Here is a 27,964-nt window from a genome sequence, read left to right on the forward strand (position 1 = left end):
CAGGGATCCTGTCTTATTTGTAGCTTTGTTCTTCAGCACAGGGTCGAGGACACTGTAGATGCTCAGTGCCTGTGGTACCACTGAGCCTTGGAGGAGGGCAGGCCTTCCAGAAAGTGCTCTGTACGAAGAGTTGACGGAGACCCAGGCGTTCTGACCCCCAGATAGCTGTGATATCACCACCTGCTTGATCAGAGCAGAACAGCTTACTGATTTGTACCTCCCCATCAGTCAAACCAGAACACAGCAGGGAGTGCTGTCAGGCCCTTCCTGGGGAGATGGAGGGGTGGGGGTGGGTGGGTGAAGGGTTGAGGTGACATAACGATGGCCAAGAGCAGAGCAGTCATGAAGCTACCTTTTAGCTGCTGCCCTGAGAGGTAGTTGAGCCCTTCCAGACACAGCAGAGAGGCTCCAGTTGTCACTTCCCCACCTGGTTCCCAGACCTTATTGCAAGAAGCTTTAAAAAGGAACCAGCCTGGACTCCCCAGAGGCCTCAGTGTCATTGTTCTTAAGCGGTTAGTTCTCCCCCTTGAGCCCTAGCCCTGTGCACTCTGAGAAGGAGTCTAACCTGAGGTTGATGTTCATCATAAAAATAGAAATGGTCTTGGTGAAAGTAATCTTCCTTTGCCCCATCTTATCCTTATCGAGGCTGATGAGCGTGTCTTCTTGTAGTCTTGGGCTTCTGCCAGTCCTTGGAGCTAAGATACCCCCCTCCATCCCTTCTGAGGGCCTTCTATGTGCAGGTGACTTCTGCCTAAGATGCCCAGTTGATGAGGGGACACTAATGTGTACTCAGTGTGTCAACTACCAGGATGTGGCCTCTACTCCTCCTCTCCTAGTTCCCTCTGTTATGGACTTATTCTCCCATTCTGGGATTTGTTGCTAATTAGAGGCAGGCTGCTGGCAGTGCTTGGCAGGGGCCTGGGCTGAGCTGGGGTGGTACAGACAGTCCTGTTGCCTATAGTAAGGGTGGAGGAGAGCAGTTGGCAACTTTTCCTTGGGATGGCTTACACATCTTCCCCTTCCCTACTTTCCATCCTCCCTGCGCTTTGTTCTTAGATGCTTGTTTTTTGTCTCTCTAGCACAGGGTTAGGGCCTTACCGGAAGAAGAATGAGACTGGTGATCTGTTCTAATCACATGGCTTGTTACCACTTCCTTACTGCCTGCCGCAGTTGAACTGGAAAGTTAGAGGGTGACATTTGGGACCACTGGGCATCTGGAAAGATGGTAGGAAAGCCACTATGGAAGAGTTGCCACACTGATGCTATTCATATGTTGGGACCTTCTGAACAGCAGCCCATTCCTTCTCACCCCCAGGGCTTTCTGAAGTGGTTTGGGGCTGGCTTTGCATACTCCAGTCATGTTTGCTCCTGTGGCCAAGACGGTTAGGAATAACTGTGGTTGTGTAGCATCTCCTGGAGTAAAGACTTCAATTTGGCCCCACTGGAAAGATGAGTATCAATGAGGGGAGAGGCAGGAGGGCTCCCCCTTGGCTACTGAGGTTAAAATGCAAGCAGGGACAGAGATCAAACATGTGGCTAATTATCCTTTTAACACCTGGAGATTCTGGGAGTTCTCCTGTATTCAGACAGAAGGAATTAACAGATCAGCTGCTGCCAAAGCAAGCGAGCCTGGCCCCCGATTCCGTCTCCTGTGCGTATAGGGTGTCTCCTGCGCTGAGGCTGCAGGCTGGACTGCTGCCTTCTGTTTGTCGCCTGTTTCTCTCAAGTCTGGATGATGTGCCTGTCAGGGAGGGCCACGGACAAGGGGCAGGTACGGGCAGTGGTTTGAAGGTGTGTATGTAGCTCCCGCTAAAGAATAGCCCTGGCCACCACCAAGGTGGCTCCTTTCCCTGACCTGCAGCCAGAGGGAAGTTGGGCAGGCTGAGAGCGTCAGGGGGATAGGGTGCTAGTACTGGAAACCAGATTTATTTCTTAGCCCTAGCGGAGAGAACTTGTGAAAATTAAAGCTAACACTGATTAAGTGCTTATTATGTGCCATGCACTGTCCTATATAAAGTTAACTCACGCGGTGAAAATAGGTTATTTGTTTCATGTGTGTTCTCTGAGGAGGAGGAACAGAGAGAAGGTAAGGATGGAACCAAAGCTTGGTGATTCAAGAAGATAACTTTTAAATGTGTATTTTTCTGATCTTAATTGGTGATTGTATTCCCGCTATGTATACATTAGAGAGACTGAGTTAATTAAATATGACTTCTTGTTGCTGTTGCTTCACATCCTCAGCAGGCAGCTAAAGGCAGAGAGCGTGCAGGTGTGGCTCAGGCTGCTCACCTTGGGGTAACTGATCCTGGGGAAGTGATGTGAGACAGAATTTACACACGTGAGCCTTATAATACCTTATTGAGTGCTTACCCACAGGCCGGTCATCGTGGTAAGTGCTTCACGTGCATTACTTTATTTAGCCTTTTGACTGCCCTTTGAGAGAGGGAATATTACAACACCAGTCTTAGATGAAGGGCAAGGAGCTCGGTGATACAAGCAAGGACTTGCACCTAGTAAGGTAGGGAAGAGGAGCCCTTGGCCCCCAGGATACTGATGGACTTCCCTTTGCTCCTGCTCAGACTGCTTCTCGGAGGAGTGTCGCTCTGTGATCCAGGAGCAAGCCGCAGCCCTGGGCCTGGCCATGTTTTCTCTCCTGGTGCAGCGCTGCACCGACTTACTGAAGGAATCAGCCAAAGGTAAGCAGATGAGGGGCCCTGACTGGTGGACGTCCCAGCTCCTGGGTCCTGCCCAGACAAGCTCAAAATGCCACAATGCTTTCTCTGCGTCTTCTCCCTCTACTGCAGGCTTCCTTTTGCCCACCTAACTAGTCCCATTTCCTCTATGGCCCTCTTTCCTCCTTGTAGAAAGGAGAGGAGGCCTCTTTCCTCCTCACTCCCTTTTCACCTTTAATAGTTAGGATTTTCAATGTACCTCTGAACTACTGCATGTTCCTGCAACTTAAAAAAAAAAAAGAAAGAAAAATGAGTTTCCCTTGGTGTTCATAATCCATGTTTTGGTTTTCCCCTCTATCTGTATGTCCCTGTTTGTCAGATACCTGGTGGGGGCTATAACCACTGTGGACCAGCCATCTCGGTAGACTCACTGGACCAGAGCAGGGGTTCTTTTAGCCCTTTGAGCAGTGTCCCCTTATCCGTTAAGGCTGCCCTTAGAATTCCAAGCCTGATTGCTGAGCCGTGTAAGGTAGGTCTGAAGGGCGTACCTTTCTTTCAGCTTCTGGATTAGTTTTGATGAGTGGTGAGGCCCGTCTGTTGTTCCCCTGCCACATCAGCTTTTTTTTTTTTAATTTTTAAATTTAATCTAATTAATTTTTTTATACAGCAGGTTCTTATTAGTTATCCATTTTATACACATCAGTGTATACATGTCAATCCCAATCTCCCAATTCATCCCACCACCACCCCCACCCCCCACCTGCACTTTCCCCCCCTTGGTGTCCATATGTTTGTTCTGTACATCTGTGTGTCTATTTCTGCCCTGCAAACTGGTTCATCTGTACCATTTTTCTAGGTTCCACATATATGCGTTAATACACGATATTTGTTTTTTGTCTTTCTGACTTACTTCACTCTGTATGACAGTCTCTACATCCATCCAGGTCTCTACAAATGACCCAATTTCGTTCCTTTTTATGGCTCAGTAATATTCCATTGTGTATATGTACTACATCTTCTTTATCCATTCGTCTGTCGATGGGCATTTAGGTTGCTTCCATGTCCTGGCTATTGTCAATAGTGCTGCAATGAACACTGGGGTGCATGTGTCTCTTTTTTTTATATGTATAAATTATTTATTTTATTTTTGGCTTTTGGCTGTGTTGCATCTTCGTTGCTGTGCACAGGCTTTCTCTAGTTGCGCTGAGCGGGGGCTACTCTTTGTTGTGGTGCGCCGACTCCTCGTTGTGGCTTCTCTTGTTGCGGAGCATGGGCTCTAGGCGCGCAGGCTTCAGTAGTTGTGGCACGTGGGCTCAGTAGTTGTGGCACGTGGGCTCTAGAGCTCAGGCTCAGTAGTTGTGGCGCACAGGCTTAGTTGCTCCGCAGCATGTGGGATCTTCCCGGGCCAGGGCTCGAACCCGTGTCCCTTGCATTGACAGGCAGATTCTTAACCACTGCACCACCAGGGAAGCCCGCATGTGTCTTTTTGAATTATGGTTTTCTCTGGGAATATGCCCAGTAGTGGGATTGCTGGGTCATATGGTAATTCTATTTTTAGTTTTTTTTTTTTTCTTTTTTTGCGGTACGCGGGCCTCTCACCGCTGCGGCCTCTCCCGTTGCAGAGCACAAGCTCCGGACGCGCAGGCTCAGCGGCCATGGCTCACGGGCCCAGCCGCTCCGCGGCATGTGGGATCTTCCCGGACCGGGGCATGAACCTGCGTCCCCTGCATTGGCAGGCGGACTCTCAACCACCGCGCCACCAGGGAAGCCCTATTTTTAGTTTTTTAAGGAACCTCCATACTGTTCTCCATAGTGGCTGTATCAATTTACATTCCCACCAGCAATGCAAGAGGGTTCCCTTTTCTCCACACTCTCTCCAGCATTTGTTGTTTGTAGATTTTATGATGATGCCCATTCTAACTGGTGTGAGGTGATACCTCATTGTAGTTTTGATTTTCATTTCTGTAATAATTAGTGATGTTGAGCAGCTTTTCATGTGCTTCTTGGCCATCTGTATGTCTTCTTTGGAGAAATGTCTACTTAGGTCTTCTGCCCATTTTTTGATTGGGTTGTTTGTTTTTTTAATATTGAGCTGCATGAGCTGTTTATATATTTTGGAGATTAATCCTTTGTCCGTTGATTCGTTTGCAAATATTTTCTCCCATACTGAGTGTTGTCTTTTTGTCTTGTTTGTAGTTTCCTTTGCTTTGCAAAAGCTTTTAAGTTTCATTAGGTCCCATTTGTTTATTTTTGTTTTTATTTCCATTACTCTAGGAGGTGGATCAAAAAAGATCTTGCTGTGATTTATGTCCAAGAGTGTTCTTCCTGTGTTTTCCTCTAAGAAGAGTTTTATAGTGTCCGGTCTTACATTTAGGTCTCTAATCCATTTTGAGTTTATTTTTGTGTATGGTGTTAGGGAGTGTTCTAATTTCATTCTTTTACATGTAGTTGTCCAGTTTTCCCAGCACCACTTACTGAAGAAACGGTCTTTTCTCCACTGTATATCCTTGTCTCCTTTGTCATAGATTAGTTGACCATAGGTGCGTGGGTTTATCTCTGGGCTTTCTATCCTGTTCCATTGATCTATATTTCTGTTTTTGTGCCAGTACCATATTGTCTTGATTACTGTAGCTTTGTAGTATAGTCTGGAGTCAGGCAGTCTGATTCCTCCAGGTCCGTTTTTTTCCCTGAAGACTGCTTTGGCTATTTGGGGTCTTTTGTGTCTCCATACAAATTTTAAGATTTCTTGTTATAGTTCTGTAAAAAATGCCACTGGTAGTGTGATAGGGATTGCATTGAATCTGTAGATTGCTTTGGGTAGCATAGTCATTTTCACAATATTGATTCTTAAAATCCAAGAACATGGTATATCTCTCCATCTGTTTGTGTCATCTTTGATTTCTTTCATCAGTGTCTTATAGTTTTCTGAGTACAGGTCTTTTACCTCCTCAGGTAGGTTTATTCCTAGGTATTTTATTCTTTTTATTGCAATGGTGAATGGGATTGTTTCCTTAATTTCTCTTTCTGATCTTTCATTGTTGGTGTATAGGAATGCAAGAGATTTCTGTGCATTAATTTTATATCCTGCAACCTTACCAAATTCATTGATTAGCTCTAGTAGTTTTCTGGTGGCATCTTTAGGATTTTCTATGTATAGTATCATGTCATCTGCAAACAGTGACAGTTTCACTACTCTTTTCCAATTTGTATTCCTGTTATTTCTTTTTCCTCTCTGATTGCTGTGGCTAGGACTTCCAAAACTATGTTGAATAAGAGTGGTGAGAGTGGACATCCTTGTCTTGTTCCTGATCTTAGAGGAAATGCTTTCAGTTTTTCACCACAGAGGATGATGTTTGCTGTGGGTTTGTCGTATATGGCCTTTATTATGTTGAGGTAGGTTCCCTCTGTGCCCACCTTCTGGAGAGTTTTTATCATAAATGGGTATTGAATTTTGTCAAAAGCTTTTTCTACATCTATTGAGATGATCATATGGTTTTTATTCTTCAATTTGTTAATATGGTGTATCACACTGATTGTTTTGCATATATTGAAGAATCCTTGCATCCCTGGGATAAATCCCACTTGATCATGGTGTATGATCCTTTGAATGTGTTGTTGGATTCTGTTTGCTAGTATTTTGTTGAGGATTTTTGCACCTATATTCATCAGTGATCTGTAATTTTCTATTTTTATAGTATCTTTGTCTGGTTTTGGTATCAGGGTGATGGTGGCCTCGTAGAATGAGTTTGGGAGTGTTCCTTGCTCTGCAATTTTTTGGAAGAGTTTGAGAAATATCTGTGTTAGCTCTTCTCTAAATGTTTGATGGAATTCACCTGTGAAGCCATCTAGTCCTGGACTTTTGTTTGTTGGAAGATTTTTAATCACAGTTTCAATTTCATTACTTGTGATTGGTCTGTTCATATTTTCTATTTCTTCCTGGTTCAGTCTTGGAACTTTATACTTTTCTAAGAATTTGTCCATTTCTTCCAGGTTGTCCATTTCACTGGCATAGCAGTTGTTTGTAGTACTCTCTTATGATGCTTTGTATTTCTGTGGTGTCTGTTGTAACTTCTCCTTTTTCATTTCTAATTTTATTGATTTGAGTCCTCTCCCTCTTTTTCTTGATGAGTGTGGCTGAAGGTTTGTCAATTTTGTTTATCTTCTCAAAGTACCAGCTTTTAGTTTTATTGATGTCTGCTATTGTTTTCTTTGTTTCTATTTCATTTATCTCTGTTCTGATCTTTATGATTTCTTTCCTTCTACTAACTTCGGGTTTTGTTTGTTCTTCTTTCTCCAGTTCCTTTAGATGTAAGGTTAGATGGTTCATTTGAGATTTTTCTTGTTTCTTGAGGTAGGCTTGTATTGGTATAAACTTCCCTCTTAGAACTGCTTTTGCTACATCCCATAGGTTTTGGATTGTCATGTTTTTGTTGTAATTTCTCTCTAGGTATTTTTTGATTTCCTCTGATTTTTTCAGTGATCTCTTGGTTATTTAGTAACGTATTGTTTAGCCTCAATGTGTTTGTGTTTTTTATGTTTTTTTCCCTGTAATTGATTTTTAACCTGATAGCATTGTGGTCGGAAAAGATACTTGATACGATTTCAGTTTTCTTAAATTTACCGAGGCTTGATTTATGACCCAAGATGTGATCTATCCTGGAGAATGTTCTGTGTGCACTTGAGAAGAAAGTTTAATCTGCTGTTTTTGGATGGAATGTCCTATAAATATCTATTAAATCTATCTAGTTTATTGTGTCATTTAAAACTTGTGTTCCCTTATTAATTTTCTGTCTAGATGATCTGTCCATTGGTGTAAGTGAGGTGTTAAAGTCTCCCACTATTATTGTGTTAGTGTTGATTTCCTCTTTTATAGCTGTTAGCAGCTGCCTTATGTATTGAGGTGCTCCTATGTTAGGTGCATGTATTTTTATAATTGTTATATCTTCTTCTTGGATTGATCCCTTGATCATCGTGTAGTGTCCTTCTTGTCTCTTGTAACATTCTTTATTTTAAAGTCTATTTTATCTGATACGAGTCTTGCTACTTCAGCTTCCTTTTGATTTCCATTTGCACGGAGTATCTTTTTCCATCCCCTCACTTTCAGTCTGTACATGTCCCTAGGTGTGAAGTGAGCCTCTTGTAGACAGCATATATATGGGTCTTGTTTTTGTGTCCATTCAGCGAGCCTGTGTCTTTCGGTTGGAGCATTTAATCCATTCACGTTTGAGGTAATTATCAATATGTATGTTCCTATTACCATTTTCTTAATTGTTATGCATTTGTTTTTGTAGGTCCTTTCCTTCTCTTGTGTCTCCCACTTAGAGAAGTTCCTTTAGCATTTGTTGTAGAGCTGGGTTGGTGGTGCTGAATTCTCTTAGCTTTTGCTTGTCTGTAAAGCTTTTGATTTCTCCATTGAATCTGAATGAGATCCTTGCCAGGTAGAGTAATCTTGGTTGTAGGTTCTTCCCTTTCATCACTTTAAATATATCATGCCACTCCCTTCTGGCTTGTAGAGTTTCTGCTGAGAAATCAGCTGTTAACCTTATGGGAGTTCCCTTGTGTGTTATTTGTCGTTTTTCCCTTGTTGCTTTCAATAATTTTTCTTTGTCTTTATTTTTTGTCAATTTGATTACTATGTGTCTCGGCGTGTTTCTCCTCGGTTTATCCTGCCTGGTACTCTGCGCTTCCTGGACTTGGGTGGCTATTTCCTTTCCCATGTTAGTGAAGTTTTCGACTATAATCTCTTCAAATATTTTCTTGGGTCCTTTCTCTCCCTCTTCTCCTTCTGGGACCCCTATAATGTGAATGTTGTTGCATTTAATGTTGTCCCAGAGGTCTCTTAGGCTGTCTTCATTTCTTTTCATTGTTTTTTCTTTATTCTGTTCTGTGGCAGTGAATTCCACCATTCTGTCTTCCAGGTCACTTATCCGTTCTTCTGCCTCAGTTATTCTGCTATTGATGCCTTCTGGTGTATTTTTCATTTCAGTTATTGTATTGTTCATCTCTGTTTGTTTGTTCTTTAATTCTTCTAGGTCTTCATTTCTTGCATCTTCTTGATCTTTGCCTCCATTCTTTTTCTGAGGTCCTGGATCATCTTCACTGTCATTATTCTTTTTCTGGAAGGTTGCCTATCTCCACTTCATGTAGTTGTTTTTCTGGGGTTTTATCTTGTTCCTTCATCTGGTACATAGCCCTCTGCCTTTTCATCTTGTCTATCTTTCTATGAATGTGGTTTTCCACAGGCTGCAGGATTGTAGTTCTTGCTTCTGCTGTCTGCCCTCTGTTGGATGAGGCTATCTAAGAGGCTTGTGCAAGCTTCCTGATGGGGGGCACTGGTGGTGGGTAGAGCTGTCTGTTGCTCTGGTGGGCAGAGCTCAGTAAAACTTTAATCCGCTTGTCTGCTGATGGGTGGGGCTGGGTTCCCTCCCTGTTGGTTGTTTGGCCTGAGGCTACCCAGCACTGGAGCCTAACGGCTCTTTGGTGGGCTAATGGCGGACTCTGGGAGGGCTCAACCAAGGAGTACTTCCCAGAAGAACTTCTGCTGCCAGTGTCCTTGTCCCCACGGTGAGCCACCCCCCCCACCCCCGCCTCTGCAGGAGATCCTCCAACACAGGCAGGTAGGTCTGGTTCAGTCTCCTATGGGGTCACTGCTCCTTCCCCTGGGTCCTGATGCACACACTACTTTGTGTGTGCCCTCCAAGAGTGGAGTCTCTGTTTCCCCCAGTCCTGTTGAAATCCTGCAATCACGTCCCGCTAGCCTTCAAAATCTCATTCTCTAGGAATTCCTTCTCCTGTTGCCAGACCCCCAGGTTGGGAAGCCTGACGTGGGGCTCAGAACCTTCACTCCAGTGGGTGGACTTCTGTGGTATAAGTGTTCTCCAGTTTGTTAGTCACCCGCCCAGCCGTTATGGGATTTGATTTTATTGTGATTGTGCCCCTCCTACCATCTCATTTCAGCTTCTCCTTTGTCTTTGGATGTGGGGTATCTTTTTTGGTGAATTCCAGTGTCTTCCTGTTGATGATTGTTCAGCAGTTAGTTGTGATTCCGGTGCTCTTGCCAGAGGGAGTGAGTGCACGTCCTTCTACTCTGCCGTCTTGAACCCCGCATCAGCTTTTGTGAATGCCTCTAGCCTCCGGGACTGCCTGTTTTTTGGAGGGATGGTAGGGGTAACTATTTGGAAACAATTTCAAATTTATAGAAGAGTTGCAAGAATAATACTGACAGCTCTCTTACATACCCTTCACCCAGATTCCCTAATTGATAACATTTTACCATATTTGCTTTAAGTTCTCTCTCTTTCCACACACACACCTATACCTAATGGTTATTGTTATTTATTTTTAAAATTTATTTATTTAATTTTATTTTTGGCTGTGTTGGATCTTTGTTGCTGTGCGTGGGCTTTCTCTAGTTGTGGCGAACGGGGGCTACTCTTTGTTGTGGTGCACGGGCTTCTTGTTGCAGAGCACGGGCTCTAGGTGTGTGGGCTTTAGTAGTTGCAGCATGCAGGCTCAGTAGTTGTGGCTCACGGGCTCTGGAGGGCTGGCTCAGTAGTTGTGGCACACGGGCTTAGTTGCTCCGCGGCATGTGGGATCTTCCCGGACCAGGGCTCGAACCCGTGTCCCCTGCATTGGCAGGTGGAATCTTAACCACTGTGCCACCAGGGAAGTCCCTGTTATTTTTTTTTTATGAACCATTTGATTGTAAGTTACGGACATGGTAACTTTTTCTCCCCAAATACTTGACTGTGTATTTCCTAGTCATGAGGACATTCTCTTATATCACAGTACTCTTATCACAATCAGGAAGCCAGCATTGATACAGTACTATTATTGAATCTACAGGCCTTATTGAGTTTGTACCAGTTGTCCCAAAAAGAATTTGAAGAAAAAAGTTTCTTTCTGGTCTAGGATCCATTCCAAGATCCCACTTTGCATTTAGATGTCATGTCTCTTTAGTCTCCTGCAATCTGGAATGGTTTTTCTGTCTTCCTTTGTCCTTCATGGTCTTAACATTTTTGAAGTGTAGAGGAGATTTACTTTGTAGAACGCCCTAAAATTTGGGTTTCTCTGATACATCCTCACCATCAAATTCAGGTCGTACAGTCTGGGCATGAACCCTGGTGCCATCTCAGGACTGTGCTGGAGGGAGGCTAAGAGTGGGTGGGGGCAGGGGCTGGAGGCCAGGGTAGCAGCTACAGCCAGGCCACAGGTGGAGCAGAGACAGCTGTCTGCAGGGCGGACCCGGTGCCCTGGTTCTCTCTCTGTCCTGCTTTGCGGAATCCTCTCAGTTGCTGGCACTTGCTCTTCGCCTCTGGGCCCAGCTCTCCTGTGGACTTGGCCTCCCTTCCCTAAGAGCTTGCTGCCGACCCAGTGCCCCAGGCCTCACTCGGGGGCCGCAGCAGGCCTAGGCCCAGTTCTCACCCTTTGCCTCTGCAGCTCAGCTGTCCTCTCCTGAGGAGGAGGAGGATCAAGATGACATCAAGGTGTCTTCCTTCGTCCCCGACCTGAAGGAACTGCTCCCCAGTGTGAAAGTCTGGTCGGACTGGATGCTCGGCTATCCAGACACCTGGAATCCTCCGCCCACATCCCTGGATCTGCCCTCACAGTGAGTCAGCCTTGCCCACCCGTGTGCCCACAGCCCCCATCCCGCAGCCCGCTTGTGTCTGTCTTCCCTCTTCATTTGAACTTGGGGTTTCCCCTTCCCTGACGCCCTCCTCGTCCTCTGACGTATTGGGTTGTTTCTGCCTGTTCTCCAGCCTGTTGCTCCTCCTCTCAGTCTCTCTTTCTCTCACACCATAGCTTGCTCTGTTTCGTTCCTTCCCCTCGATCTTGCTAATTTTTACTGCGAACTGTTCATACTCACCGTCTCGGCAGCTGCCTGCTGAGTCTGGGTGGGTGTCAGTCAGTGTGTGTGAGAGACTTTGTTTCTTTCTCTCCCTTTTAGTCTATCTCTGTGCATCTCTCAGGCTCTTGCTGCTTCTCGTGCTGTCCTGCGCACTCTGTCTCCTTGCCTTCCTCTCACGACGTTGTAGTATGTGGGGAATGGTGAGAGCATGCACCCCTCTCTCCCACTCAGTTCGTCCCTGTCCCCGCAGCACATCCCGCCCCCTCTCCCTGTCTCTTTGTGTTGATGTGGGATGTGTTGGTCTGGGGAGTATGTGTGTCTGCTGGGTGTTTCTCTGTAGATCTTTTTGTTTGTCCATATGACATGTGGTAAAATATATATATGTGGCAAAGTTTGCCATCTTAACCATTTTTAAGCATACAGTCAGTGGCATGGTACATTCACGTTGCTGTGCAGCCAGGTAGGGCTATTTCTTGTGTTTGTAGCGATGTGTGAGTTGTAGATCTGCGTGTGCCTGTTTGGGTCTGGTTTTCTATGTGTGTCTGGTTGTTTGTGTCTGAGTGTGAGTGTGAGAGAGTGTGTGTGTGTGTGTGTGTGTGTGTGTGTGTGTGTGTCCGTCCCCGGCGATTTGTCTATTGAAGGCTCTTTTTTTTTTTTTGCGGTATGCGGGCCTCTCACTGCTGTGGCCTCTCCCGTTGCGGAGCACAGGCTCCAGACGCGCAGGCTCAGCAGCCATGGCTCACGGGCCCAGCCGCTCCGCGGCATGTGGGATCTTCCCAGACCGGGGCACGAACCCGTGTCCCCCTGCATCGGCAGGCGGACTCTCAACCACTGCGCCACCAGGGAAGCCCTATCGAAGGCTCTTTTGATGTGCCTTTCCATGTCTGTCTATGTATGTGGGTCCATGTGCTGTGTCCATATCTGTGTCTGCGTCTCTGTCTATCCTGGTGTGTGGATCTCTTTACAGGGTTCCTGTGTCCCCGTGAGGAATCTCTTTCACTGTGTGTCTGTCTCCATGTCTGTGTGTTCATATATATGTCTATGTCTGATTCTTGGGCCATGTCAGTCCATGTCTGCTTCGGTCCTGTCCATGTCTCTCTGCGTGTGGCTGTGTCCTGTGGGAGTGTTTGTATATGTTCCTGAATGTCTGTGCCCAGGACTGCCTGTGTCCGTGTCCATATTTGTCTGTGAGTATGTCTCTGTGTGTCAGTCTAGGTCTCTCTGTTGGGGCAGGGGATTTCTGTATATGTGGATACAGGGGCTGCCTCGCCTGTGTCTCCCTGCCTGCCTCTGCCTGTCCCTCCTGCCTGTCTCAGCTTGTCTTGGCTTGTCCCTGCCTGCCTCTTTGCTTGACTCTGTTTGTCTCTCTCTGCTGTCTGTGTATCTGTTTCAGGGCTCAGCAAGCTGTGGCCCATGAGCTCAGAATGGTTTACATTTTTAAATGGTTGAAAAAATAAAATAAAAAGAGTAAGACTTCATGACTTGTGAAAAGTGTATGGAAGTCCCGTTTCAGTGTCCGTGAAGTTGTGCTGGAACCCAGCCGTGCTTGTTTGCTTACACTTGTCCATGGCTGCTTTCACACTGCAGCCGTGGAGGTGAGTAGTTGTGACAGAGACCGTATGGTCTGCAGAGCCAGAACTATTTACTCTCTATCCCATTATAGAAAATGTTTGCCAGCTCCTCATCTATATCCATGTTCCTATGTGTCTTGTTCTTCTGTACGTTAGGGTCACTGTGTGTGTGTTTGTGTTTGCGTAAGAGTGTCCCAATGTGTGTGCACATAGGTGCCTGTTTCTGGTCAACTCTGTTGACCATCCATCTCTCTCCCTCCCTCTCTCTTACTCTTTCTCTCTTCCTATCTGTCTCTCCCTTGGTGTCTGTCTCTCTTTCTCTCTGTTTAGCTTTTCCTTCTCCCTTTCTCCCCTCCCTCCATTCCTCCCTCCCCCATCTGCTGTATTGTCTCTGGCAGGTGTAGTGCACTCAGGGTTCCTTCAGGCTCTGTGTTGGGTGTATATATGTGTGTTTGGGAACAAGCATCCACACCCAGCATCTCATCATTCTTCTCCAGTGCTCTTCCCTGGGAGGGGGAAAATACTGGACGTTGGAGGATGGATACCTAGGATGGTGCCAGTGGCATTTCTAGGGAGTGGGGAGGGGTGCTTCTCTGGGCTGGGGACCAGCCATGTGAGTCTCCCAGACTCATGGGTGACCCACAGAGGGAAGACTGCAGCAGAGGTTTCTGGCCAGCAGTTAGACCCTTCTGTGTGGACTATATAGTCTGACTCTTTCCTGCATTTCCTTCGTCCCATTTCTTCCTTGCTCCTCACCCCAGGAAGCACCCCTTGACCATTAAGCCTGCCCTCCCCAGGCAGCTCTAGCTCTGTACCCATGTGAGTGATGCTCACAGCATCAAACAAATCTTTGCAGCTTTCCTGTGAACGCTTCTAGGTTTCAAAATGCACTCCAGGCTGAGGCCGCGTGAGCCAGGGTTGAGCTTGAGCTGGGGAGCTGTGGACACACAAAGGAACAGACCAATCTGCTGGCTAGGGGGCAGCTGTTTGCCAGCAGTGTTCACTGAAGAGTTAACATGTACAGCCTCAAAGTTTTCAGACCCTTAATCTAAGATGCCGACTAGGCAATTTGCAGTTTTGGAAAGAAACTGACAAGGAAGGGCTCTGCTCTCCAAGTATCTGAAGCCACTGCTTCTGAGCATGTGCAGGGGTCACGGAGTGTTCCTCCCTTCCTCTCGGGGGGTGGGGAGGCAGACCATCTGTCCCTGGAGCTTGGGCCTTCTGGGTCACCCCACCTCACAACCTTAGATATGGTCCACCCAGCCCCTGTTTGCCCATATCCTGGCCATCAGGCCTGCTAACTCTCTTCTGCGACCTGTCTCCCTTTATCCCTCCTCCCTCTCCTGCTCCCTTTGGCTTTTGTTTGGCTGAGGAAATGGAAACCTCACACAGGAAGTGCTGGGCTTCATTTGCTTGAGGTGCTGAATCTGTTTTCTCTGTGGATGCTGGAGCAAATGGCCCATTGCCGGCTTATGCGAGCTGCTGCCCATCTTTGGGCAAGGGCTCAATCTGCAGCTGGGCACGTGGTCCAAGTTACATCCGTCCCCAGCTGGGCTTCACCTCCAAGGCTACAGAAAGGCAGAGGGGGTTGGGACACTCGAATCAAATTTGCTTAGTCTTTTCAGACTTTTCTGCACAAGGATAGCAAATCTGACCAAATGATATGTTGAATCTGATTGCTTAGTAAACAAGTTCCTGTAGCTGTAACTTACTTTTTGATGAGTCCAGTTTAGGCTAGAGAAGTCAGTGTGGTAGAAAATGGAGTCCCCTCCTGCACTGCCTCCCTTTGCAATCGGGATCAGCGGCTGGTTGTCTCTGGAATGCAAGTTTAAGTATAAAGGGGGGGCTCTGCCATCCTGGGGCCTGACCACAAGGCATGGTGGTTTGAGGGCTGGTGCCACTGTTGGACAGAACAAACCTGGTCTGACCACCACTGAGGGTCATCCCACCTCATAGCCTTCAGATCCAAGCAGTGGAAAGTGGAATAAGAATTTACCTCCCTTCTTTCTAGTTTCTCACGTAACTGCCTAACACTCACCGAGTGAATGCTGTGGTTGAGAGATTGGCAAGGTACGGTAGGTGGTTCTTCTGTAGGTTTCAAAGTGACATCTTATACCCACTGATCTTCCATACTGTGGAGCCTTTTCTTTTAAGGCCATAGGGAATAACATACTCCAGACAGTTCTGTAGATGTCAGAACAGTCATCCCTCTGACACTCTTAAGGTCCTTGTGCTGCTCTTCATTTTGGAGGGTTTAGGAACGCTCTCAAGAGAGTAGGAAGGAAATGGCTTCCACTTAACGCCTCTCCTTTGCATGTTTTCATTGGTCTTCGCCTGCATTTGTTCTCTGCAAAGACAGATTCCTCACTGATCCTACGATAAGGTGACCAGATAGCCTACATTGTAGTTGGCTTCTCCTCCAGAAATTCCCTACTCCCAAATTGTCTCCTTGACACATTTGGACCCTTGTTTAATCTTGCTCCCTTCATTCTCTTTCTGTCTTTCATTGTGTTACCATCTCTCCTCGCACAGTTAGTCATTTCGAAGCACCTCCACTTTTTCAGGGGCATTCTAAAGCGCATCAGTAGTCTCCTTGGTTCTCTCCCCTTTGCCCGTATTCCTCTTCTTTCTGGTCAAGTTTACTTTTCCTAGGCAGTAGCCACTTAGGCACATATGGACCACTTAGAATGATGATGACAGAACTTCACTGACACTGCAGAGTGACAAGGGCAGGATTTCAGGGCTGTTTGTGCCTTCCCACAGCAGTGGCACTTAGTAGGTGTGTGTGCTGGAGTCAGCACGGAAGTACGTTGACTTCCCATTTGTATCTGTTAGGAGTCGTAATAGGATGGCTTTGTATCCCAGGAGATTTTGGTGCAGAGGATTGTAGCAGGGTGTGGAAAGGTGCCTCGAGCCACTGTAAAAGGCAGTGTAGAGTGCTTTGGTCTGGTTAGAACAGACCACAGTGTTTGGAGGGGCCGTGTACTTATGGGGGTGGGGGTGGAGTGGGGAGCACAGTTTCTGTGCCAGGCCTCTTGTTAGAGGGGAGGGGCAGCTACTCCCCGCTTTACCAAGTGAGCATGAGGCAAGCTGTGAATGTCAGGTGGTGGAGAGGAGCAGAGCAACAGGCTTCCACGAGCCTAAGCATAGCCCCCTTGCACCCCAGGACCTTTGGCAAGGCTGGGGCAGTGGGACAACCTACCTCATTGCATAGTCTCTGCTGAAGCCAAATCTTCCCTCATCTTGATCTCTAGTTCTCAGTAAGTGAAAGAGTCAGGGGACTTTGAGAACATCCAAACCTAGCCCAGCTGTGGCAGTTGGTTTATTGCTTTCAGCTGGTACTTGAACCCAGGTCCTGGTCTTGGAGGCTTTCCCAGGTTTAATCCCCAGAGCTTTCTCTGCAGCTGTATGACACTGCGCTGACCCCGAATGAGGATAGGAAAATAGAACCGGTGCCAAGCCAGAGTCTCTTTTTCATTTGGAGTCTGGCTGTCTGCCCATGACCAGGGTTACATAATGGGAAACATAGCTGGGGCTCTGGAGAGCCCGCGTTTCACCAGGCTGCCCAGACCTTCGCATTCTGATGCTATATATCTTCCTAATTGTAGCTCGGATGCATTTATCACACTGTTGGATTGGAGCACTGTTAAAAAAAAAAAAAACTCCAGAAATTCCTGGACTTGCTGCTTTTCCATGGCTTGTCTTGTATAGTCTACAGAGCATGCTGGAAAGGGCTCGTAGGGAGCCCTCTGAGGTGCCGTCACACAGGGAGACATGGGGATATGGAGGGAGGATGCAGTAAGCTCATTTCCGCAGGGAGCCTACACGTGTTGACCCTGTAGACGAGACAGAAATTCTTGAGTTAAAAAGCAGCTCATTCACTCGCCCTCATAGGGCAGTTCTGAAATAAGAACTAATCCCAAGTCTAATCGGCACCCCTTCAAGGACGCTTAATACGTCTTCCCAGAAGGGCATTTTGGGAGGTCACTAAGTAATAGTCCATCAGCACTTCCCTGAAGGAAGTGGTGGTGACTGTGGGAAGCCCCTTTGCTACCCTGGCTCCCCACCCAGTCTCCCTGGCTCCGGGTTGGGGCGTCAGCACTATAGCCTGGCACCAGGGGGTTCCTCTTCCTCCAAGTGCTGAGTGTGGGGCACACGTGATCTCTCCCACGGCAGGAGCCGCTGTCCCCTCCCCACTCCTCCCACAGGACTTCTTGTGAGAGGAAGGGGTGTTGGCCCAAGGCTCCAGTCTGACCCCAGCAGGGTACAGCCGCTGACCCCAGGGAGAGTACTTTCCAGCTCTGGGCTGAGGTTATTTGGGTCCAGTGTGTGCTAAACTAAGAAGACGTGTTGGAGTGGTTACAGCTAAAAATTTAGAGAGGCAGGAACCGTGAGAATCCGCACCAGGGAGGCCGCCGAGGGCTCCACTCATGCCGTGGCGATGTCAAGGTCCCCTGGGGGCTGCTCTTTCCCAAACACACAGTGCTGATGGGTTTAACACACCACAGTGATGCGACAGAGGCTATACATCTGAGTGTAGCTTGGGAGAACTGAAGTCAAATAGGCACTGACCTAGAGAGAGGTTGAGGGAGGCACAGTTAGAGGTACTTGAGAAATCCTGGAATAAGGTTACCGTGACCTGTTGTTGGCCATAGGGCTCCAGCTGCACTGCTTAGAACATGAAGTTTGTGTTCTTCGAGTAGCGCAGGGTGACTGAGCTGCAGATTGATTTTGCCCTATTGGGCAGAATTAATTTAGGTTGGGCACTCTTCCAAGGGCCCAAGTTGACTTGTTTGTGTAAATTAGGAAGACAGAAAGGATCTTCTTTAACTGAGTCTTGTATTTTTTAGCCGTCACCTAATAAGCAGCTATTATTCTTGGAGGATGGTATCTTGCTGCCCATGTCTTAACTCCTAGAATAGTGATCCCTGATAACTTTGTCTCCGGTTTATATCATGGTGGCATCTGGAAAATACACTGTAGTTCCTAAATCTCAGAGGGAGCTGCATAGTTCTCCTCCTACCCTCCCCCAGTCTCTGCCCCATTCTGTTGAGCTGCCTAGCCCCGATACCAGAACCAGATCCTCGGCCTACTGAGAACAGAGTTGGCATGACATCCTGGCTTTCCAAGGAGCTTACTAAGCTATTTCAAACCCAGGTACTATTCTTTTGACTCTACCAGACTTGTTGGATTCAGGTCCATTTCTGTTATTACCTGCTCACTTCCTGCAGTTTTGTCCAGTTGGGTGGGAAGTCCTCCAGGGCAACAGTGGTCTCATGTTGGCCATTGAACCCCACGTGAAGAGTTGTGGGCTATAATATGATGGTCCATAGGCAAACAGGTTTTAAAAAGAGGATATTACATATCTTAAGAATATTTCTCTTGCTGTGGCCTTTTGCCTTTCCCCTTTTGTGTTTATAGTTCATGGACTTTCTCTTTTTCAGTTTCTTTGTGCCTAGTTTCTATGCCATCTTAGCTGTATTTCCAGAGCGTCTCACTCCAGAAACCAAAAGACCCAACTCGTTTCCCATCTGTACTACTTCTCTGATCTTCCGTAGCTCCAAAACACAATGCAGGGCTTCTTCTCACTCACCTCTTTCCGGGTTTGTTCTGCAGCTGTGGAGTTTGAATGTTAGTGTTTAAACAAGCTGGTATTACACAGGAAATGGCCACCTCCACAGGCCCCTGCAGGCTTGTAACATGGGGTCATTGTACTTGATATTAATCACCAGTCAGCCTGTTCCCCCAGTAAAAATACGAAGGGGTGTGTGAGGCCTAGTCCTCCTTAGACTTGCCAGAAGGATGGCCTGAGCCCTGGTCGGGCCTTAGTACTCCATTCTCCAAACTGTCTTCCTCCTTCAGTCCCGTCCTCGGATGGAGTTTGCAGAAAAGTTCATTCTTGACCTCTTCCCTATAAAGCTGGCAGATCTGCCTTTCTCTCTGAGTTCTAGGAAAGAGATAGGTTGTTGTGGTATAACTTGCCTCGCATATCTCACACCTTAATCTTTCCGAGCATGACATAGTTAAGTAACAGATCGTATGAGAAAACTCCAAAATGGTAGAAACACAGAAACCCACTGGTCCACCTGAGATCAGGACTTCTCAGTTCCTTGGACTGAAGCTGCTTTTCTAATGCTGTTTGCAGAACTAACCCCAGCCTGAAGGTTTAATCTGATTCCCCAAGTCAATATCCCCTCAGACAACCAGCCAACAGTGTGTATATTGGTGCATTTCTGTGAAATGTGTTTCCCTAGTCACCTGGGCTGGCCTGGGCTGCATTGTATCGGCCGGCAGCTGCACTGCACTCAAACTGACAGCTACATTAAACCTTGGAATTCTGAGGCAATAAAAAGTAAATTAACTCTTATTTTTTTCCTTTCCTGGTGGAGTAAGTGAATGCATGTCTGTGGGGAAGTGGGTGAGCCTTGGTCCTGAGTGCATACCTATAACTAGCCACTGCTGGTCTGTCCCAAGCTAGGACCTGGTGTTCAGACTCCAGCCAGAGGTCTGCTTTCCTGGTGTGTGGTGTGTTCTGTGGGGTTGGGCCACCGGGTCACCCTACCACTGCTGATCCCTGCCCACTAGTCACATCACAGCTGCATGAGAGGCTCCCTTGCCACCATTCTGAGAGCCATGAACAGACTCATTGGATGCAGTTTCATGTTCTCTGGCTGCCTTGTGTCTGTTTGGTGGGATTTTTTTGGACTCTGGGAGCTTTCCCAAAGTATGAGTTGGGACCACAACAAGCCAGAGGGACTTGCCCAAGCCTATAGCACCCTAGAGGGTCCATTTAGAACCAAAGTGGCTTGAGAATGTCTGAAAACTCTTGGGGAGTCATTTCCCAGGCATTTCTAGAAGATCGGGAGCTGTTTAAAGTTCCTCTCGGCCACCAGAATTCGACTTTGGGCTCCTTGGCCCAGGCCAACCTTGAATCCTTAGAATCCAAGGACTAGATTGGGGTGAAGGTTGGAAGGCACTCCCAGCTGGGGTGAGGACTAGAGCAGGAAAAGGCGAACTTTTCCCCTTCTCAGACAGGAAACCCTGTGTTCACCCATGGAACTGACCTCTCAGCCCAGAGGCCTGATCGGGGTAAGCTGAGGTGATGTTGCCCAGCTTCCAGGAATCGCCTCATACTTCTGCAAATATCTTAACTTCTGAGTTCAGACATCTCACCTAGTTTTTCAGAGTACCTCTTCCTTTTAGTATTAGTTTCCTGACACTCCCCTCTGCCCCACCCTCTGTGGGGGTCACCATATGGTCCCTGGGTGTCCAGTCAGCTGTGTTCATGTTCGTGGTGCTCAGTGAGAGAGGAGAGAACTGATGATATATATGTGAAGTGATCGGGGGCCGTCCCACTGCAATACCAGAAGAAAGTGGCCACTCAGAATCACACACCAGTCTGACGGGATCAGGGCAGAAACGACCCTTCATCGGAGCATTTTGTGTATTCCCTTGGTTCTGCTCAGTCTAGCTTGGCCCTTGGGCCACTTTACATTTCTGAGTTGGGAACTCAGGATACTTCCTATGTCTTTTGGCATCAGCTGCTATCTTACAAATCAATACTAGGGTAGGAACACTCATCCGCTTCATTTTTGCAGTGAGTCTTAAGGTTTTGGCACAAGGTGGGTGGTAATGGGCAAAAGGCAGATGTGGGCAGGGGTCCCTAGTAGTGGCCAGCAGCCGCTGGGAGGAGTCAGTTTTGGTTTATCTGAGCCTTAGGGGACAGGGAGCATGGTAATGAGAACCACATGGTACCACATATTCCTTCGTCTTGGATCCAAGATGGTAGGGGTGGGAGGATGAGAGAGGGATGTGGGGCCTCCCATTGTGGCAGCCGTGGGTAATTTTCTGCTGCCTCTCCCCGGCTGGAGATGCTGCTGCCCTCACCCCCCACCCCCATCTACGTCCTGAAGCAGCCTTGACCTGCACAGCACCAACCGAGGCCCCCAAGCCAAGAATTCAGCTGGGAGACTTTTCACCTTCTTCCTTCTCACTGTCGTCTTTCCTGTTTATTTTCCAAATTGCTGCTCTGCAGCGGAGCAGTGCCTGTTGGCCAGAGCTCACCAGCGCTGTGGGAGCAGACTCAGGCAGTGGGCTCAAGTGGCCAGCAGGGCACTGGGGGAGGAAGCGGGGAGCTGGAAGAGCCTCCCTGTGCGTCTCCCATGGGCAGCGCTAACCTCGGAGGCGGCCCTGAGCAGCCCTATCACATCCGGTGCTTGTCTCTGCAGCCGGGACCGGAGGATAAACTATCAGAGCTGTGGGGCAGTGCATCATTCCTCTTATTATTTTCTTCTCTGCAGATGGGGTCGTGGAAAGTTCAGTTCCTTTTAACCCTCGAAGTTCTGTTTATTCTACAGCTGGTAGCCTGAATGCTGCGTTTCCCATTACATCACAAAGGGGCTCAGGCAGATCTCTGCACTAAAACGTGTTGCAACTGTTTATTTTTTTCCATATTTAAACATTTCTGACAGCCAAGCTCAGCCGGGCCAAAAGATGGAGCTTTGTGAATGAGCCTGGTTGTCGGTGTCTGTGCAGGGAGAGGCTTTAGAAAACTCGTGTCCCTCCGGTGATGCTTCCCAAACATGTTCTTCTTCCTGGGCAAAGCCTGTGAGGCGAGTTACTTGTGCAGTACATGTGTGTTGATTATGTGCCGTCGTATGATTAATGGAGCTGTGTTCCGCCTGGTTCCCAGGACACTCTTGAAAACAAGATGTTTCATTTCATTGCCTTTTCCTAGTGCAGTGATTACAGTAAATAAACCAGGGCAGCCTCCTTCCACCTGGAGCCAGTCAAGGAGTCCCCACACCTCTGTCGCACTTTCTCCCCCAGCATCACCTTCAGTGCCCTGTCCCTTGAATGCCCTCTTCTCTGCCATCTCCCAAAGGCTCCCAGTCTCCAGGAGAAACACATTGCTTGGGTCTGAGGCCCCTCCCTAGCAGATCTGGCTCATGCGCAGTGACTCCTCTGGGAAGATTCCAGGATGTGGCTCGCTCTCACAGCTCTCTTCGCTTCTTGCTTCTTGCCTCTTGCCGCTCCACCTCTTGAGCGTAACTGTAAAGCTTTTCTTTGTTCTTCTATGCAGCTCACTCCTTCTAGAGTACAGCTTAGCATCCACAGGGCATTCCCTGTTCCAGAGTCCCTGGTTAAGGCCGTCTTCTGGAAAAGGGAGCCAAGTCTTGTACAGCCCAGGGCCTATGGATTTGGCAAGCCCTGGCTCTGACTGCAGTTTGGCTATTTGAGCTGCGTCCTGTGCAGACAAAAACGAAAGCTCTTCAGGATCGTTAGCACCCATCAAAGCAGGGATATGAACCACAGTAGATGTTTGACAAATGATGGTGACGGAGAAATGAACCTTCTTTTTCTCATTCTGCCCTGGAGTTTGAAATGAGGAGAGCTAGACTTTGGATTTTCAAGATGTGTTAGGTTCAACCAGGACTCGGTGATGTGCAATTAGGAATGAGCAGCCATCCCAGTTTGCCCAGGACTGAGGGGTTTCTGGTGACATGCGACTTTGGGTGCTAACATTGGGACAAATCCCAGGCAAACCAGAACAGCTGGTCACCCTATAGCTAACCTTCCACAGGTGAGGGAGAGGAGAGGGAGAGGGATGGCCAAGGCAGCACTGATACTGGTTTGTCGGCCGAAATGCATGGGAAGCCTTACCCTCCTGGGAAGATCTTGGCAGGCCAGGAATGTGGTTTTTCGTGGGTGTGTTTGATTGTTTTCCGACTTATATGTAGGAAGAGATTTCTGAAGCATTGTAGGGGACTGGGGTGGGAGGTAATAACCACATGACTCTTTGCCTGGTGTAACTGGCCCCTCTGGCTGTGTGGGAAGAGGGGAGATTGGCACTGTGTTGCTGTCTGTGTGGCATATACTTGGCTGGACAGGAGTAGGGGAATTCTGGGAGCTGCCTCAGGCACTGGTTGTCTTGAGTGTTTGAATAAGTGTCTCAGGCACACTGTCTGGAAAGGTGACAGGACCTGCATTAGGCAACTGATTCTCTTAAGTTCTTTTTCCTTTCTGGTTAGGATTAAAAACTCCCCCTAATCAATTTCAACTTTGCATAGATGGACACACACCCACCAGATTACTGCCACGGGCGCAATTTTGTATCCTAGCGTTTGGGGTTAGATTTCCTGACAGATGCCAGCCGCAGACAGCATAGTGCCACGAGTACCTCCCTGCCCGCAAGTGCTCAGAATACTTTAACTGGTCCCTCTTTAGAGCTGCTCTCCTTTTCTTACCATCTTTCTCACAGGGTTGCTGTGGATGTCTGGTCGATGCTGGCTGATTTCTGTAACATACTGACTGCAGTGAATCAGTCTGAGGTGCCACTGTACAAGGACCTGGACGATGACCTCACCCTCCTTATCCTGGAAGAGGATCGGCTTCTCTCGGGCTTTGTACCCTTGCTGGCTGCCCCTCAGGACCCCTGCTACGTGGAGAAAACCTCGGATAAGGTCAGCCCCAGGCCAAACATCCCTCCCCATTCACCCCTCCTCTTAATTCTCCAGACCTTTTTATTCTTGGGAAGTTTTCTGTGCAAACGGAACATGATTAAGTCATTGAGAAGGGTGTTAAGGGAAAATATCGACCTTTTAGCCGCTGACATCCAGCTCTGCGTCCTGAAAAAAAAAGCCCTCTCGACTTCCTTTGGTGTGTGTGTGCGCTCACTGGCATGTTGTATATACGATCATTTCCTCACTTGTTTAAATAGTGCAGCTTGTGTTGGCAGTGCTCTCACTCAGCTCCAAATGGTTTGCATCATGCTTAAAGCACCCTCCTTCCTCCCCCCTTTCATCCTTCCCCCCAGCCACAAAACTCTGCACTAGGAAAACAGCCAGGGCTTTTTCCCTTCTCTGAGGAGGAGAGTGATAAATAGGTGACTAGAGAGAAGCAGACACCATGTGTTAACTTACAAAAAAAGCTTTTAGGAGTATGAAGCATTCCCCGCTGCCTGGTTTCTATTTTTCTTCCTCCGAGGACTGTGTTTTAACCTGAACTTTTTCCTCGTCTGTCTGTTTATAGAAAACAAAGCCCATTGCCTGTTGCCCTGGTGGGGACTGTGGAGCTCGTAGTCTCTGCTTAACAGTTGGGTCTGTGGCCAGGTGTGGAGAGTAGAGCAGTCCATTCTGCTTCACATTCCTGTGCAGCGGTTGCTAGGCTGGGGAAGTCGTGCCCACAGACCCTGGGAGCAGGGTCTCCTGTGCCAAGCAGGGGAACTCAGTGACTGACCCCTCTGTGGAGCTGTTAGCATCACATCCCCTAGGGGAGAGCCTTTTGGTGGAGAGTCCACAAGTGGCTTCGCAGAAGAAAGTCTTTTGACCTAGATGAAGTATGTATAGAGGTGTAGGTAGTTGTTTTTTGTTTTTTTTAATGTCAGATAGTAAAAACTAAATTCTAAGCATAAACTACCAATATAAGAGATTTTATGTTGAATATAAAATTTTTTTAACTCATTCTTAGTGAAAAAAGAATATATGTTCCTTGTAGACAAGTAAAAAGAAGAAAAACGTATCCACAATCGTTCTACCAACTGGTAACACAACTGTTATTTTTGCTAATTATATACAATCATATTTAACTTATGGTATAAACACACACTTTTTTTTTAACAAAAAAACAGGGGGTCATATTATACATGTTATTTATAATTTGCTTTTTTCATGTAGTATCTTTTAATGTATTCTTATTTGGAATCATTTTTGATGATCACTTAGTATTCTTTTCTGTGCCAAGATTTCTTTTTTTTTTTTTTTTTTTTGTGCCAAGATTTCTTTAACCAGTCTTTGCTTTATTGAACCAAGGGACTGTCCTGAATTTTTGAACTACTATAAACAGGTGATTCCTTATAGCAGAATTTTTTTCATATATTCCCTATGGTTACATTTCTAGACATTGACATATCAAAAGCTCATACTCTTTGGGTACATTTAATGGCTAATATTGGGAATGTGAGAACCTTTGTCTCTCAAAAGGAGTACTCATTTTATGCTTTTCCAATGAAAAGTTGGAATAAAATCCTGCTCTTCTAGTCTCAGAAGGGAATAATAATGGGGAGTTGTAGTGTGTGAGGCAGAGGACACCTAACAAAGTTCAGAATTTGTGGAAGATGTTCGGTTAGAAGAGTTGGAAGAGAAACTGGGTAGCCATGGCTTGGGCCAGGGGAATCCTAGTACATACTGTTTTTCTGTGATCACAGGGTGGTCTTGACACTGGAGGGTGCTTTTGGGAGTTGGCGATTGGGTCAGCTGTCTTTCAGTGCAGAACAAGGAAGGAGTCCTGTCCAGCTTTAGACTTGCTCAGCCCTGTTTTCTCATCAGCTCTCCCAGCTTTAGTGTTAGCATATGATACATGTGTATGGTACAGTATATGGTAGATACAATATGTGACCTGGCAGAAGAACACAGAGCCAGTGATCCATGCCCTCAGCCTGTGGTCGTGAACCACAGGCTGCCCGGGGCAGTCACAGCTCTTTGAGACTAAGGTGGGTCTCCACTTCAAGGACGGTGAAATAGGTGTGCCCAACACAACATCTCCCCCAAACATGGTCTTTCTTCAGTCTTCCCATCTCAGTAAATGGCAGCTTTGACTTTGGGGGTGCTCATGTCAAAATTCTTGGGGTTATTCTTGGCTCCTCTCTTCTTCTCACACCTCCATAACTAATCCGTCAGCAATCCAGCTCTTCCTTACCCTCAAAATAAACGCAAATGCAACTCTTTCTTACCACTACACCCTAGTTCAATTCAACAAAATGCCTTCTGACTGGTTTCTCTTATTCCTCCCTCCTCCTACTCTCCAGTCTGTTTTCAACACAGCCACTGGAATGATCTTTTTAAAACATCAATAAGATCATGTCACTTCTTTGTTCACGGTCTGATCCAGCTCCTGCTGCTTTCCTTGTGCCCAGTATGCCCTAGTCACATAGGCGTCCTTGCTGTTCCTCAGACAAGCCACACACTCGTGCCTCAGGGTCTTTGTACTTGCTTTCCTCTTAACCTGGAACACCCCGTCCCCAGATACCTGTGTGGCACTCTCACTGCCTTCTCAATGCCACCTTGTTGGAGAGGTCTTCCCTGGCTACCCTATATAAGATGTTACATGCCTTCCTTTTCCTTTTTCTCTGCTTTATTCTCCATGGCAGAGAAAAATAACACCTCTTGAATATCTAGCATGTATCAGTCCCAGGACGAGGTAATTCTGTCCAGTATTTCATTAAGTCCTCACAGTATGCCTGCCAAGTAGGTATTTGTACCTTCATTTTATAAAAGAGACAACTGAGGCTCAAGAGAGGAGTGAGGAATGATGGAAACATAGGAAACATCTCCATGGTTGACCTGGAAGATTAGTATGGATGTGTCCAGAGGGACTTTTTAGGAACTCTTGACCTTTTAGATATCTGAAGAAGATAGACATCTTCTCCAGCTTCTAGTGTTCACTACTAAGAAACGTAAAGTATCTCAAAGACTCTGTAGCAGCAACACGAGCCGTTTCACTGCTGGTGGAGATTAGTCACCATGTTTGGTCCAGCCTGGGTGCTCACTCAACAGGCATTCACTGAGCGGCCTGTATTACACACCTGCACACACAGGAGAAATCCAGACATACAAGGCAAACACCCTCCTAGTTTGGGAGACAACTTACGGCATATACAAAGATGTGAGAAGCAACCTAAGTTAATTTGAACCTATAGGAGGAACTCTTGAAATTTTGTGGAGTTGGTAGTTTCCCAATGAAGGCATTGCTCAAGGAGCACTGATTTGGCATTAACCTATCACTGTATTTCCCAAGCATGTTCCCCGAAACTCTAGTTTTATAGGTTCTTAATAGTTAGGTGAAAAAAAAGAGTTTCACAATCATGTAAGTTAGGGTAACACAATATTAGACAGAATCCATTACTGAAAGACTTCTTGGAGTTTTAATGTGGTGTACATTGCGAGGGGGATACCCTTTGCTATCTTTCCCAAACTTGCTTCACCCTTGATCTTTCTGATTTACTGAACATCTTACAGGATTAATATTCTGCCTGAAAGAAACAAACCATGGTAGAAAACCCAGGTATGGGATGAGTAAGAGGTTGCTGTTGGGATTATCCAAAAGTAAGATAAAGAGTACAGATTAGGGTAAAAGCAATAGAGTGGAGCTGGTTACATTTAGAGAGAAACATCACAGATGTTGAAAATTAGAGCCAACTAGGAGAAAGTGATCTTAGGTTCGTTGAGTGGCTGCTCGGCACCTAAATTCAGAGGTTAAGCAGCTTATCCAAGGTTATGTAGCTAAGTGAGGAAATACAGGATTAGAATCCTTGTCTGTATGACTTCAGAACATCATGTTCTTATGAATGGTTTGACATCTAGGATTTGCTTCAAAATAATGTGGGAAGGAAGGTAGACAGGAATGTAGATGGGAAAAAAAAGGCCAAATATTGATCATTATTAAATCTGAATAATGGGTACATGGAGTTTAGTATTCTACTTTTGTATATATATGAAATTTTCCATAAGAACAAGTTTTAAAGGAATAAATAAATAAAACTCCATGTCCTTTCTGCTGCATTATACTTGAAAAAGTAATCAAACCATAATAAGAATAAATTTAAGATTTTGCAGTCAGTAATCATGTTCCACGCACTGTGCTAAGCTCTTTACACGTATTTCCTCATTGAAACCCCAGTAGCCCTATAGGCAGATAGGAGAAGTGATAAAAAGAAAACTGTTTTAGGAGAAAGATGTTAAGTTCATGTTATATGTTAGTCAGTATCAAAAAAGCTTAATTGTCATCTTCAAAATAAATGCATGTGATTGTATAGCTATAGGTGGTACTGAACAAGGACTTATTTAGTGATAGGCTGTGTCTTTCCTTAGGCTCTA

General features: G+C 46.6%; 1 protein-coding gene across 1 annotated transcript in view; it reads left to right on the forward strand.

Annotated features, from left to right (window-relative positions):
- Positions 1–27,964, forward strand: part of SMG6 (SMG6 nonsense mediated mRNA decay factor) — a 237,681-nt gene that overhangs the window by 96,529 nt on the left and 113,188 nt on the right. The window contains exons 11-13 of the mRNA XM_082678924.1: positions 2,580–2,696; positions 11,112–11,280; positions 23,353–23,554. Coding sequence (XP_082535050.1) covers positions 2,580–2,696; positions 11,112–11,280; positions 23,353–23,554 — 488 coding nt within the window. The remainder of the gene's footprint in view (positions 1–2,579; positions 2,697–11,111; positions 11,281–23,352; positions 23,555–27,964) is intronic.

The sequence above is a fragment of the Grampus griseus genome (genome assembly GCF_964374135.1).
Source record: "Grampus griseus genome assembly, chromosome: 20".
Lineage (NCBI taxonomy): Eukaryota > Metazoa > Chordata > Mammalia > Artiodactyla > Delphinidae > Grampus > Grampus griseus.